Here is a 13217-nt window from a genome sequence, read left to right on the forward strand (position 1 = left end):
TTCACTACCCATATGTAAAAACTGAAAAAAGGTAAGGGAAAGAAGAATACATCAAGTATTCTAACGCACTTTAGAATGACAAAGGGACGTGGCAACAGTGCAGCTCCACGTTCAAACTAAATTTGCGATCAAACGCGAAAAGAAATTGTCCATAAACTGTACATTTTTGTAGAGCAGAAATATTTTCTTTCAAATTTTTTGGTCGTTGATCACGAGCGTGTCCTATTATGAGGAGCTTCTCCCAGTGGAAACTCGACCGTTTCTGAAAAACGACCTTCAGAGTTTTCAACATACTTTAGATGCCTTTTAGTGCGCTGTCAGCTCAACCCGGTTGGTTACACAGTGGCCAGCGTCACGGCGTTTCGCTTTTCGCCCAGTGTTCGAAACCTGATTGTTCTTATTTCGTTCATGTTTTTTCTTTTTTCTACCTATGTCTGTAGCAGGTTACTACATGAATGTTTCTTATCAAGCTAGGCGATACATATTAGCTGTAAAATTACAACTTTCTTACATAACAAATTTTATATTTTTTTATATAGTATATGCGTGAATGGTACTTTCAGGGTTACAATTTTTTAAAATTCTCATATTCTTAAATTTCATCTTATATCACTTCGTAATTTTTATATTTTATTATGTTTATTCTTCAGCAAGCTTTAATAGATTTCCTTAGGTGATGCCGATTGTAGACACAATCGAAACAGAAATTCCGAACAGCAGGAGCATCGCGCGAAGGCAGGTTTGGCACATCGAAATTTCTACTTACGTACCTCAATCGGGAGAGAAACGTCGTTAACATTGCTGAAGATTTCACACATTGGCAATAATTTCGCTGCAAACTGCACATAAAGGATCGCTTTTCCGAAAACTGTTGTTTGCGGTTGATTATCGATCAAGATACACTAGAAGAATTTCAACGAAAAAAAAATTCAAATAATTTTTCCATTTATTTATTGCTTTCAGTTTTTTAGTCATTCACCAAAAACACAGTTAGTAGACGAAAAGGCAACCTTATTCCAGTTTACAATGAAAAACATTTGTGTAGTAATCTAACGATATTGTCATATAAACGCAAAACAAAAGTAATTATAATAATCTGGTTTCGAACACGGGGTTCAAAAGCGTTAAGCAGTGACGGCAGCGAGTGTACCATCGCTTCTGTCTCACTATTTACTCGCTAAAGGCAAATAAAGTACCTTGAAACGAACGACTGCCGCTTTCTCACAAGCGGTCAAATCACTACGGACAGGCCGCGATATGTATTCGTTTATTTTGACCCCTCTTCCACTGAGCGAAATTTCTGGGAAATTGGATTATGGCACTTGCCGTGTTCTCCTCTTTAGAAGTAAGTCGTAACAAAGACCTCAGGAAACCTGATAAACAGGATGGAGCTTTCACTTTAAACAATACCGGGCAATCAGTTAATTAAGATACCCCCCCCCCCCCCCCCCCCCCGGCCATCACATCTATCACTGCAGCGAATACTTGTTCGTTGCACGGAATACCAGTCGGGATTCTGAAAAACAAAAGCGTGTCAAAGGACGCAGTGGGCGTCGGGAATCGAGCTCAGCTATAAACAGCGGTACGAGGCCAACATTAGTTCACAGACCTGAAGTCTAGGCATCGGGTAAACAAAACAGCAAAACTCGCTGTTTCTAAAGAAGACACAGGATCAGCCGTCATTGTACATAAAATGTACCACGCCGACAAAACCTGAGAGATCAAAATCCCACTTTTTAAGACATCGCTTAATAAACTGCACCATGCAAGGTCTAATTCTGCTCGAATATATTTTTTTTTTATCGCATGATTGTTGATAGTGCCTGTGCGCTTGTTCTTGGACTCTGTATAGCAGTATGTGTGTGTGTGTCAAGGGTGTGAGCGCAAGTGTATGGTGTGGTGTGGTGTTTGCAGTGCCTGGCAGATTGGTGCCCAGCTCCTGCGGCTCTGGGGCTGTAGGTCTGAGCAACGACCTCGAGATCTACCTGACGCCCGGGCTCACCACGCGCTTGCGCATTCAGCCGCAGTACCTGTCTCCTGGCTCAACAGTCACACTGCAGGTAAGTGAGCACCGCATTCTTCCCAAACCAGCAATGGCACCTGCCGCACTGCAAATTCGTATTTTATAAGCTGACAGTGATTCAAGTATGAAATAAAGAAATACAGACGAGCATAGACGAAAAAGTCTACGGAATACCCTCACCAGATGAAGGGATGGCTTCCAGGAAAACGTAACTACTTGGTGGACAAGCAGTCACACGAAGAGTAGAATACGTAAAACACATTATAGAGGGTTTTGGATACAGTAATGACATACAGTCTGGCTTAACTTAGTTGGCATCTGACGTTCGAGGTCAAAAGATGCTACGTTATCGTGACAAGTATTGTCCGCAAGCAATCCCCACAGAGTTTTTCTCTCTCCAGAAATATATAAAATCGCTTTTCGCCTCCGTCAGCTACAAAAATTACGCGAAATTTATGAAATTCATGTACGGTGTTGATGTCTATCAGTAACCCCACATCCACCCAAGATTCCTTAAAGACTCAGTCTACCATTTGCAAAACAGCTTCAAATGTCTTACTTTAAAAATGAGTTAATATGTAGCGTAGGGCTAGAGGTTAAACGGCCGTCGGTTCAATTATGCATATTACGTACTAAATATAAAAATTATTCTCGAGATTTATGGATGTCCATCTTATTGCATGGACAACGGATGACATATACGACAAAAAGCACCACCACAGCCGTATCTTGAGAATGTCTTTATTGTCTCACACGACTAGTTTCGGTGGCACATTACCTCCAGCCTCAGGCCCCATCACTGCCAAAGGAGTATTTGATTTCCTTGGCGCATTCACTGATGGATCCTTGTTACTAACACACGGGGAGCCACTGGACTCGCATTCGGGATGACGGCGGTTCAATCCCGCGTCCGGCCATCCTGATTTAGGTTTTCCGTGATTTCCCTAAATCGCTCCAGGCAAATGCCGGGATGGTTCCTTTCAAAGGGCACGGCCGACTTCCTTCCCTGTCCTTCCCTAATCCTATGAGACCGATGACCTCGCTGTCTGGTCTCCTTCCCCAAAACCAACCAACCACGGGGAGCTAATAACAAGGATCCCACAGGCTGCGTCAAGGAAATTAAATACTGTTTAGGTAATTGTGGGGCCTGAGGCTGGAGGCAGTGCGCCGCGGAAACTAGTCGTGTGAGAGAATAAGGACATTCTCAAGATACAGCTGTGTTGGTGCTTTTTGTCGTATATTCTTGACAACAGTGAACTGATAACAAAGAAGAGCGTAATTTACAGCCCAGTTTTTGAAATCCGGTCTCAATAAGGCAATAACAAAATACCTTTTGCAAAATGGAAACAAAACTCGAAACCTTTGCTCTAGCAGATAGAATCAGACCAATAACAATAACAGTTTACAAAATTTGACTCCTGGTCAAAGTAACAATAAAACTAGCCTCTGCAGGGAGGCGCATGAAAACAAACCAGAAGTCAACACTCAAACATAATTAAGGCTACTTTCCTTAGCACTCAAACATTGATCAACGTCCTCACTAACGCAAGGTACTATCAACAATCCATAGGCCAACTCGTGTTGCCGGCCGCGGTGGTCTAGCGCTTCTAGGCGCTCAGTTCGGAACCGCGCGACTGCTACGGGCGCAGGTCCTGCCTCGGGCATGCTTGTGTGTGATGATGTTAGGTTAGTTAGGTTTAAGTAGTTCTAAGTTCTAGGGGACGGATGACGACACGTGTTAAGTCCCATAGTGCTCAGAGCCATTTTTTGACAACCCGCGTTATTTGCTCATTATGGTTTGCTGTACAGTTTGACATACAAAATAGATCATTACGATATCGTAAAATTAAAAGACAATTTTCAGTAAACGGCATAAACAAAATCAGTCGTGGTCACCGTGTACACAACCCCTCACAACTATCACGTATAAACAGCAAAATCAATATGGCTCTCACTTCTAAAGAAAACAGCCGCACGTGCAACCTTCAAGCGTATAACAGCTACACCGCGGGAAAAGAAAATAGTGCACCTAAAAATGACGTCGATTTTCATCGGATGACAGCAAATGCTAAGTGCAGGACAGTAGATGTACTGATAATGGTTTCAGCGTCGTCCGCCAACAGAAAGCGGAGTGGCATGGCAACCAGAGCGCCATCTGTGTCATGCCTTTCATAGGGAATACTGACACCCAGAAGTCTCAGTGCGGTTCAAATGTGTAAAGCGGTCGAAGTCCACGAGGTCGGCATCCGGAGTGAAGTGTACTTCAGGGCTGGTTCTAGCCCCTAAATAGCTGTCTCCAGCCAATCAGGTTTTGGCGTAGTGATACTTGCTGCGGGCCGTGGCTTGAGCTCCCCCTGCGGGAAGTAGTGCTCGGAATGTCTGTATGTAAATAGCCGGTGTTTACCATGGTGCTTTTGGTACGCCTTAGACATAGACAACCCCGCCCTCTGTGGTGTAATATGGGTTGCCAGCCCTCAGGCGGTACCTTGGCTCCGGCATAACAGCAACCATGTCACTCGCGTTTTCTGCAGACAATCGAGTTGGTCTGAAAGGGATGAAATTGTGACCCAGAGAGTGGCGTGATGGCTCTTTCGGAGAATAGCTACACACATAGAACATGCTCCATCAGTTTTGCAACGATGCTGGCATCAGTGATCACTTCAACATTTTCACATCGTAGACGAGTTTCTGGACGTTCACTCAGAGGAGCGGCCCGCCAGCGTCGTATTATTTTAACATTCTGCGTGGTGTCTGTTTGTTCTATATCGTGTCTCCCTACCACTTTCGCGCAACGACGCTCTGAGCGTGTTTTTTTTAGGGAATTGACTAGTTTGAACCTGGGACCTGTTGCTGGTAAGAAGAAGCCAGTCCACACATGACATGTAGAATTCAGAAGAGTTCAGTGAGACTAGCGATGATATAACCAAAAAATTAATGATTTCAGCGTAAGCTCCACTGCACTCCCTGTAAAAGAATCTTAATACTATCTAAATTAAGTGGAAGGGGTTCAAGGCTTTCCTATTTTTAGTTGGCTGGTAAAATAACGTCGAAAAATCAGTAAAGTTTACCATTGGAAATTTTATTCTACTCAAAAAACATTGTTTATAAATTGCACTATTGATAAAAGGAAATGTTTTAATGCAGGATGGTAAAAACCAACTGCGTTCAACAAAACTGTGAACGAATATTCCCTGAATGGGTTTCCAAGTTCTACAATGGGTAGAAGGATCACCTATGGCATATCACACCTATAATCTAGGTTTAAATTAACTTTCACAAAAGAGAAAACTATCAAAATGGTCTACAGTCACCCTCAATTGTCTTTAATTACTTATCTAACTTGTCGTAAATTACAGCAGCTGATGTGGCTTCTCAATAACTATATAAAAGAAAAATCATCGCGTTTCAGACCTGTTCTTCAAGTGGCAAATGTGAATACCATGAGCTTTAATTGACGATCGACACTAGTATTACGCAAAAAGGGGGTGTAACAGATGAGACTTCTGCAGTTCTGAGTGAAGCTTTATGCCCTGTTATGCGGCATCGCGTGCGTTCATTACCTTGTCGGTGTTCGTCGGGGGGCGGTGGGCAGCACAGCTCTGCTCACCTCGCTGTCTCAGAAGCAACTCTCCTAACTTCTCCTTACTACAATTTACCGAAGTTGGTAAAAAAAACTATCTGGCTGTGTTTTCATCTGACTAATCAGGGTCTCAATGTTAGCCTTAAATTCCACCTACAAAAATACTGTCTATCCAATGAGAAGCGTTATACTTTTCGTGGTGGGGCAATGTTTTTAAAGTTTGCAACATAACAGAGACGCGAAAAAGTCTCACGGCAAAACTTGCGGCTGAGGTGTGGACCTAGCGATTAGATGGAAACGTGGGTGTCCGTTCCTTATCGTAGGGCCTTAACACTGTTCTGCTCTCGGCTTCTGTTCTCGTTTCTCCCCTCGGAACTGCGTCTCTCTCACGGTGGGAAGGTACGACATGCATTTACGCATTCTTGTGTTAGTCTGTGGTATTACACTTGCTCACTCATTACTCGTATTACTTTGGTTAATTTAATGTCACGATTTATTCGGAGCTATGTGACATACTACTGGATTTGCTTATCATGTCAGGGTTTTCATGGAAGGTGTTGGATTTGCCTGACGCATTATAAGGGCAGCAGTCATAGATCGCACAGATGCCATAGCTCATATAAATGGGCTTATGACCCAAGACACGTCAACACGAGCTGTTGCGAGGGCACGCACACCTCTTGCCCCAATTCCGCACACGCCACAACACCCATGTGCTCAGCTCAACTGGCGCCGTCAGAGGGCGACTTGGAAGACGGGATGGCGCGTCGTGGTCTTCAGCGGCGAAAGCAGCTTCTGCCTGTACGCAAGTGAGGTCGTTTGCACATACCATGTAGACCTAGGAAGCGCTGTCTCATTGAGCACGTTAGTCCAGGGCACGCTGCCCCGCCCTACCCCAGGCGTTATGGTCTGGGGTGCGATAAGGTACAACACTCTTTCACCTTTTGTGTTTCTAGAGGAGACGCCAACCAGCGCTCGGTACGTAAGGAGTATTGTTGGACCCGTTCTTTTGCCATTCTTGCAACAGGAAGGTGATGTGTTGTTCCAACAGGATAATGATCGCCCTCACACTGCCAGTGAAACCCACCGTGCTTTGCAAGACGTGCAGCAACGTCTCTGGCCAGCACGATCTGCGGACTTGTCTCCAGTGGAGCACGTGTGGGATATGATGGGACGAGAAGTGACTCGCGCGACCTATCAACCGACAACTCTTACAGGACTACGTGAGCAGATCGAGCAGGTGTGGAATACCGCATCTAGTACTCGCCACCTGTACGATCGACCGGATTCCAGAGTCTGAGCCTGCACTGCTGCCCTAGGAGGCCACACAACGTACTAGCACGAATGTTTCAACATTGGTCGACCACTGTTAACCTCAGAACCGCTTGTGCTATTGATCTGTAATTGTAATCATTCGACGTATTGCATATGCATTGTTGCAACAATCAATCTTCAGTGAATTGGAAACCTCTAAAAGGGTGTACTAATTTTTTTCCGGCAGTGTATAACGCTCTGGACTTTCTGTTGTTCGAAACACTAGATGGACAGCCTCTACTCTCCACTGTGTTGCATTACTTCATCGACCAAAATACTGGCGTCGGACTCTAAAGAACCCACTTACTGCTCCTCTTTTAATCTGTAAGCCCCTGTCTGCGTGTCCACTGGAATGACTGTCCTCTTGCCCGGGAAAGACACCAACCACCCTGCACAGTGGTCACACCCCATTTCTATATGACTGCTGGTTGGCTGTATGTTCGTTCTTTATATATTTTTAGTTTATATTGAACCTGTGTGACCATCTCCCCGCGTTACCTTAGAGAATTGTACCCGATTTTGCGTCCTGGCTGCTAATATACCAGGCCCATAAGAAATGGTGTCTATATTGTGACCCTTATTTGATTAACTTGATAAACAAATTAATTATTTTTTAAATATGCCCAACGGAAACTGGTGCGAGTTTCTCTAAGATAACACGTTCTTGGGTGGTTGAACTCAAAGCCGTCCTATAGCAGCTGGTAGCCTATCTAAATTCACATTTCAGATTATTTCTGTCTTTCATTAACTTTAGAAAATCGGACTGAATAAGATGCATCCTACCCATTTCATGTGTCAGGTGACCGGGGGACTATTTCTTAACTGAAAGGCTCTCATTTAATAGATTTATTTCCTACTTCGACGAAAACTTTAGAAGCCGACACATTACAATTTTTTTTTACTTACAAAACTTCAGCGTTACCTCTCATGGGTAGGACAATGACAAAACGAAAACGTTACACGAATAATTTCATATATGACTCATAATTTCATAATAACGCAAAAAATATATGACACATAATTTCATAATAACACAAAAAATACATAAGTGGGCTACACCGTCTTTAGCGGGAAAATCGTCATTCATTCTTTAAGACTCACTTATCGTTATGCATGAATTACACCACTAGAAATTTAAGGTAGGCCACTGCTGAAGGTAGATAACCTCTATCAGAGAAAAGATTCTGGGCAAAAATGATGTACTATTGGCGCCAAAATGAAGTGCGAACTGAACTCACAAAGAAAGTACCAAAAATTATTTCGCGACAGAAATTTCTCGATCTACCATCCGATACGCAATCTACACTCATTGAGCTAAAAGCGAAGCTTATAACTTGGGAAATAGCTACATGAACTGATGGTTCCTTTTGCATGCTCGCTACCACAAAGCAAAATTTCACAAACACATTTCAGAGAAAACTATTGCAAATAAATTAAAACCGTAACCTGTACCGATGAAGGTATGTTGAATGCGTGCTATGAGCGTACCCTGTCGTGAATTTTTAGCCATATTACCTCATTTCTATCTCACCAAATCTGCGAGCTGCTGTGCTCCCGCGTTCGGTCCGTCTCATGGCTGGCCCCACTGTGCTCTCCACGCGCCAAAATCCGACCAACGTTCCTATTCAGATGCGGTGGTGGGGAGACTCACCTCACCCCCGCACCAATTTTGTAACCTACCCTCGTGCCTGTTTTCATCTTATCTTGTTGCTCTGGCCTACCTGCCGTTATTCTTGTAATGTTGGCAATGACTGCTATTCCCTTAAACTGTTCCCTTTGGTCCATGCTCCTGCTACATTTGACTTCCATTCATAGATTACGGACCCATATCACTAACGTAGATTTGCGATAGGATTTTGGAACATATACTGTGCCCGAACGTTATCAGTCACCTCGAAGAAAACGAGTTATTGACAAACAGCCAACAGCCAACGTGGATTCAGAACATATCGTTCTTGGGGGACACACTTAAGACTTAAGTCTCACGAAGTAATGATTGCTATCGACAGGGGACAACAAATTGATTCCATATTTTTAGATTTCCAGATGCATTTTGACTTCGTTCCTCACAAGCAACTCCTAATTAAATTGCGTGCCTACGGGGTGTTGTCTCGCCTGTCTGACTGGATTCGTGATTTCCTGCCAAGAAGATCACAGTTGGTAATAATTGACTGAACGTCATAAACAGAAGTAATATCTGGCTATCCCAAGTGTCATAGGCTCTCTGTTGTTCCCGATCTACATAAACAATTTAGAAGACAATCTGAGTAGACCCCCTAGCTTGTTTGCAGATGATGCTGTCATTTACAGTCATCACATGATCAAAACGAATTGCAATATAATTTAGATATCTGTATGATGCGAAAAGTGGCAGGCGACTCTAAATCATGAAAAGTGTGAACTCATCCAAACAAGTACGAAAATGAATCCGCTAAATTTCGGTTATGCGGTAAGCCACACAAATATGAAGGGTTCTATCCAAGCAAGTACTTAGGTGTTACAATTACGAATAAATTGAATTGGAATGATCACATAGATAAAGTGATAGGGAAAGAAAACTTAGAAAATGTACCACGCATACTAAAAAGACTGCTTACGCTTACGCTTCTCCGCCCTCTTCTGCAGTACTGTGTGGGATCCAAATCAGATAGGATTGACGGAGGACATTAAAAAAGTTCAAGGAAGGGCACCTCGTCTTGTATTATCACGAAGGAGGGAAGAGAGTGCACAGATATGGTACACGAACTGGGGTGGCAGTCATTAAAAAATTTGAATAAATCATGGAATAATGTAGATAGAGAGGTACAAATTGACACACATGCTTGGAATGATATGGGGTTTTATTAGAACCATTAAAATACAAAAGTTCAAAAAATGTCCGACAGATGGCACTTCATGTGATCAGATTAGTAATAATTAGCATAACAAAGAAAGGCAAAGCAATGACGATGTTCTTTACAGGAAATCAAAATATCCACGGGTGTACTGCTGGTCTATAGTGTCCAATGGGCACAATATTTCGGCGATCAAACATGTCGCCATCATCAGGTGAACTGACGGACTGAGCTCCTGTGAACGTGCCGGCACGGAGATCCGTACGCTATGGCTGCTCAGGGGGAACTGGGTTCGGTCACGGCGGCGGCCGATTTAAATACCCTCCGCCCGCGGCGCGCTCCCTCCGCCGTCCGCGCCACGGTAGCGCGGTGGAACAGATTGCGACGGCGTCTTAGATGACGTCGGTGTGATGGCTCTGTCCGCCGTCGTCGTCACAACTATGCGTTTGCTCGATTTACTCTTGATTAACCCAATCGCTGGTTCCCAAGCCTTGCTAAGATTATAGCCACAGTCACGGTTTATGAGGTCGTCATTGGTGCGAATTTCGATGGCCTCTCTAACAACGCCGTCCCAGTATCTCGACGTCTGTACCAGAATCCTCGCGCGGTCATACTCCATAGCGTGATTCTCCGACAAACAATGTTCAGCGACCGCCGACTTGCTCGGATACATCAGTCGAGTGTGCCTCTGGTGTTCACGGCATCGATCCTCGACGGTACGCATCGTCTGACCAATATACGACTTGCCACATTGACACGGAATCTGGTACACGCCGGCTTTCCTCAAACCGAGGTCATCTTTGGCGCTCCCCACCAGTGCACGAGTTTTATTCGGAGGACAAAACACAGTTCCGACCCGGGGTTTCTTCAGAATGCGGGCGATTTTCCCCGAGAGTGCGCCTGTGTATGGAATAAATGCAGTGCCTACCTCCTCCCTCGTGACTTCATCCATCTCAACAGGTTGTGCTGCAGTGGTTGGGCGGAGAGCACGTTGGATCTGCCACTCTGAGTACCCATTTTTTCGAAATACAGTTCACAGATGTTCCAATTCCTGGGGTAGACTCTCTGTGTCAGAGATAGTGCGCGCCCTATGTACTAGAGTTTTAAGTACCCCATTCCTCTGTGAAGGGTGGTGGCAGCTGTCTGCGTGCAAATACAGATCAGTGTGTGTTGTCTTTCGATACACCCCATGACCTAGGGTGCCGTCAGCCCTTCTCCTGACCAAGACGTCAAGGAAAGGTAATTTACCCTCCGTTTCAGTCTCCATAGTGAATTTGATGTTGGGGTGTATGGAGTTTAGATGTGTAAGGAAGTGAAGCAGTTTATCCATACCATGTGGCCAGATGACGAACGTGTCGTCCACGTAACGGGAAAAGCAAGTAGGTTTCCATTCGGATGACGACAGGGCTTCCTCCTCGAAGTTCTCCATGTACAAATTCGCTACCACCGGTGAGAGTGGGCTACCCATGGCGACTCCCTCCGTTTGTTCGTAGTATTCTCCATTAAAAAGAAAATACTTGGAAGTCAAGACATGCCTAAAAAGTTCAGTGGTATTCTCGTCAAACCTCTGACCAATCAACTCTAGCGACTCTCGCAGGGGTACCCTCGTAAACAAGGAAACGACGTCAAAACTCACCATGATATCTGACTCATCCAACCTGAAGCTATCAAGGCGTTTAACAAAATCCACGGAATTACGGATGTGATGAGGGCATTTACCCACATAAGGACTTAATATTCCTGTCAGGTATTTGGCCAACAAATATACAGGTGCCCTGATGTTGCTGACAATGGGGCGTAACGGTTCAGGTATACAAGCCGACGTCGCAAGCTGAAGATGAAGACACAGAGAAAGTATATCAGCAAGCTGAACAGGTTAAGCAGTACGTAAAGGGAGGTAGAAATCATAGTCATGGGGGATTGGAATGCGATTGTATGGGGAAGGAGTTCAAGAAGGGTTACGAGTGGCTTGGCATTAGCAATGAGAGAGAGGAAAGACCAATTGAGTTCCGCAATAAATTTAAGGCTAGTGACAGCGAACACTCTGATGAAGAATCACAAGAGGAGGAGGTATATTTGGAAAAGGCCGAGAGATACGGGGAGATTCCAGCTAGATTACACCATGGTCAGACAGAGATTCCGAAATCAGAAACTGGCCTATCCAGTAGCAGATACAGACTCACGTCACAATGTAGAAGTGATGAAGAGTAGGCTGAATTTTAAGAGGCTAGTCATGAAGAATCCATACGCAAAGAAATGGGATACGAAAGTACTAAGGAATGATGTGAGATGCTAGAAGTTCAGTATGTAAGTGCGAAAAGTGTCATCCAGGTGGGTGCCACGAATGCTGACGGACGACCACATGGCTGCCCGTGTGACATGTTGCCAAGCAATGTTGACGCGCAACGACAGCATGAATGGGACTCCCTTTTCGTCGGTTGTGACAATGGGTGAGACGTGGATGCCATTTTTCAATCCAGAAACAAAGCGCCAGTCATCTCAATGGAAGCACACAGATTCACCGCCAGCAAAAAAATTTCGGGTAGCCGCCAGTGCTGAAAAAATGATGGTGTCCATGTTCTGGGACAGCGAGGACGTAATCCTTACCCATTGCGTTCCAAAGGGCACTACGGTAACAGGTGCATCCTACGAAAATGTTTTGAAGAACAAATTCCTTCCTGCACTGCAACAAATACGTCCGGGAAGGGCTGCGCGTGTGCTGTTTCACCAAGACAACGCACCCGCACATAGAGCTAACGTTACGCAACAGTTTCTTCGTGATAACAACTTTGAAGTGATTCCTCATGCTCCCTACTCACCTGACCTGGCTCCTAGTGACTTTTGGCTTTTTCCAACAATGAAAGACACTCTCCGTGGCCGCACATTCACCAGCCGTGCTGCTATTGCCTCAGCGATTTTCCAGTGGTCAAAACAGACTCCTAAAGAAGCCTCCGCCGCTGCCAAGGAATCATGGCGTCAGCGTTGTGAAAAATGTTTACGTCTGCAGGACGATTACGTCGAGAAGTAACACTAGTTTCATCGATCTCGGGTGAGTAGTTAATTAGAAAAAAAAATCGGAGGCCTTAGAACTTGAATGCACCTCGTACAGGGGATAGGCAAAATAATGTGAACACCTGTACTTACTTGGGAGTGGTTTGTTAATAAGGGGTTGGACCCCCATTTGCCCGTAGTTCTTCTTGGAATACTGGCATATAATGATTGTATAGTCTCCAGTGGAATGTTTTGCCACTTTTCGATCAGAACCTCTTCTAACTCCTCGACTGACGAGGGAGGCGGAAATCTGCTCCGGAGTCTGCGCTCCAATACCGCCGACAAGGGTTCCATGACCTTCAAGTCCGGGGACTGTGCTGGACACGGAAGACGCTGCAGGTCAGCTGCATGCTCCTCGTAGCACGATTGTACTGTCATGGCTGTGTGAATGGGTGCATTATCGTCCTGAAATATT

At 44.7% G+C, this 13217-nt stretch overlaps 1 protein-coding gene across 1 annotated transcript in view; it reads left to right on the forward strand.

Annotated features, from left to right (window-relative positions):
- The window catches only part of LOC126336350 (uncharacterized), a 474839-nt gene that overhangs the window by 384164 nt on the left and 77458 nt on the right, over window positions 1–13217 (forward strand). Inside the window, exon 13 of the mRNA XM_049999936.1 lies at window positions 1915–2060. Within this exon, the coding sequence (XP_049855893.1) occupies window positions 1915–2060 (146 nt within the window). The remainder of the gene's footprint in view (window positions 1–1914; window positions 2061–13217) is intronic.

This window comes from Schistocerca gregaria, chromosome 2, assembly GCF_023897955.1.
Source record: "Schistocerca gregaria isolate iqSchGreg1 chromosome 2, iqSchGreg1.2, whole genome shotgun sequence".
Classification (NCBI taxonomy): Eukaryota; Metazoa; Arthropoda; class Insecta; order Orthoptera; family Acrididae; genus Schistocerca; species Schistocerca gregaria.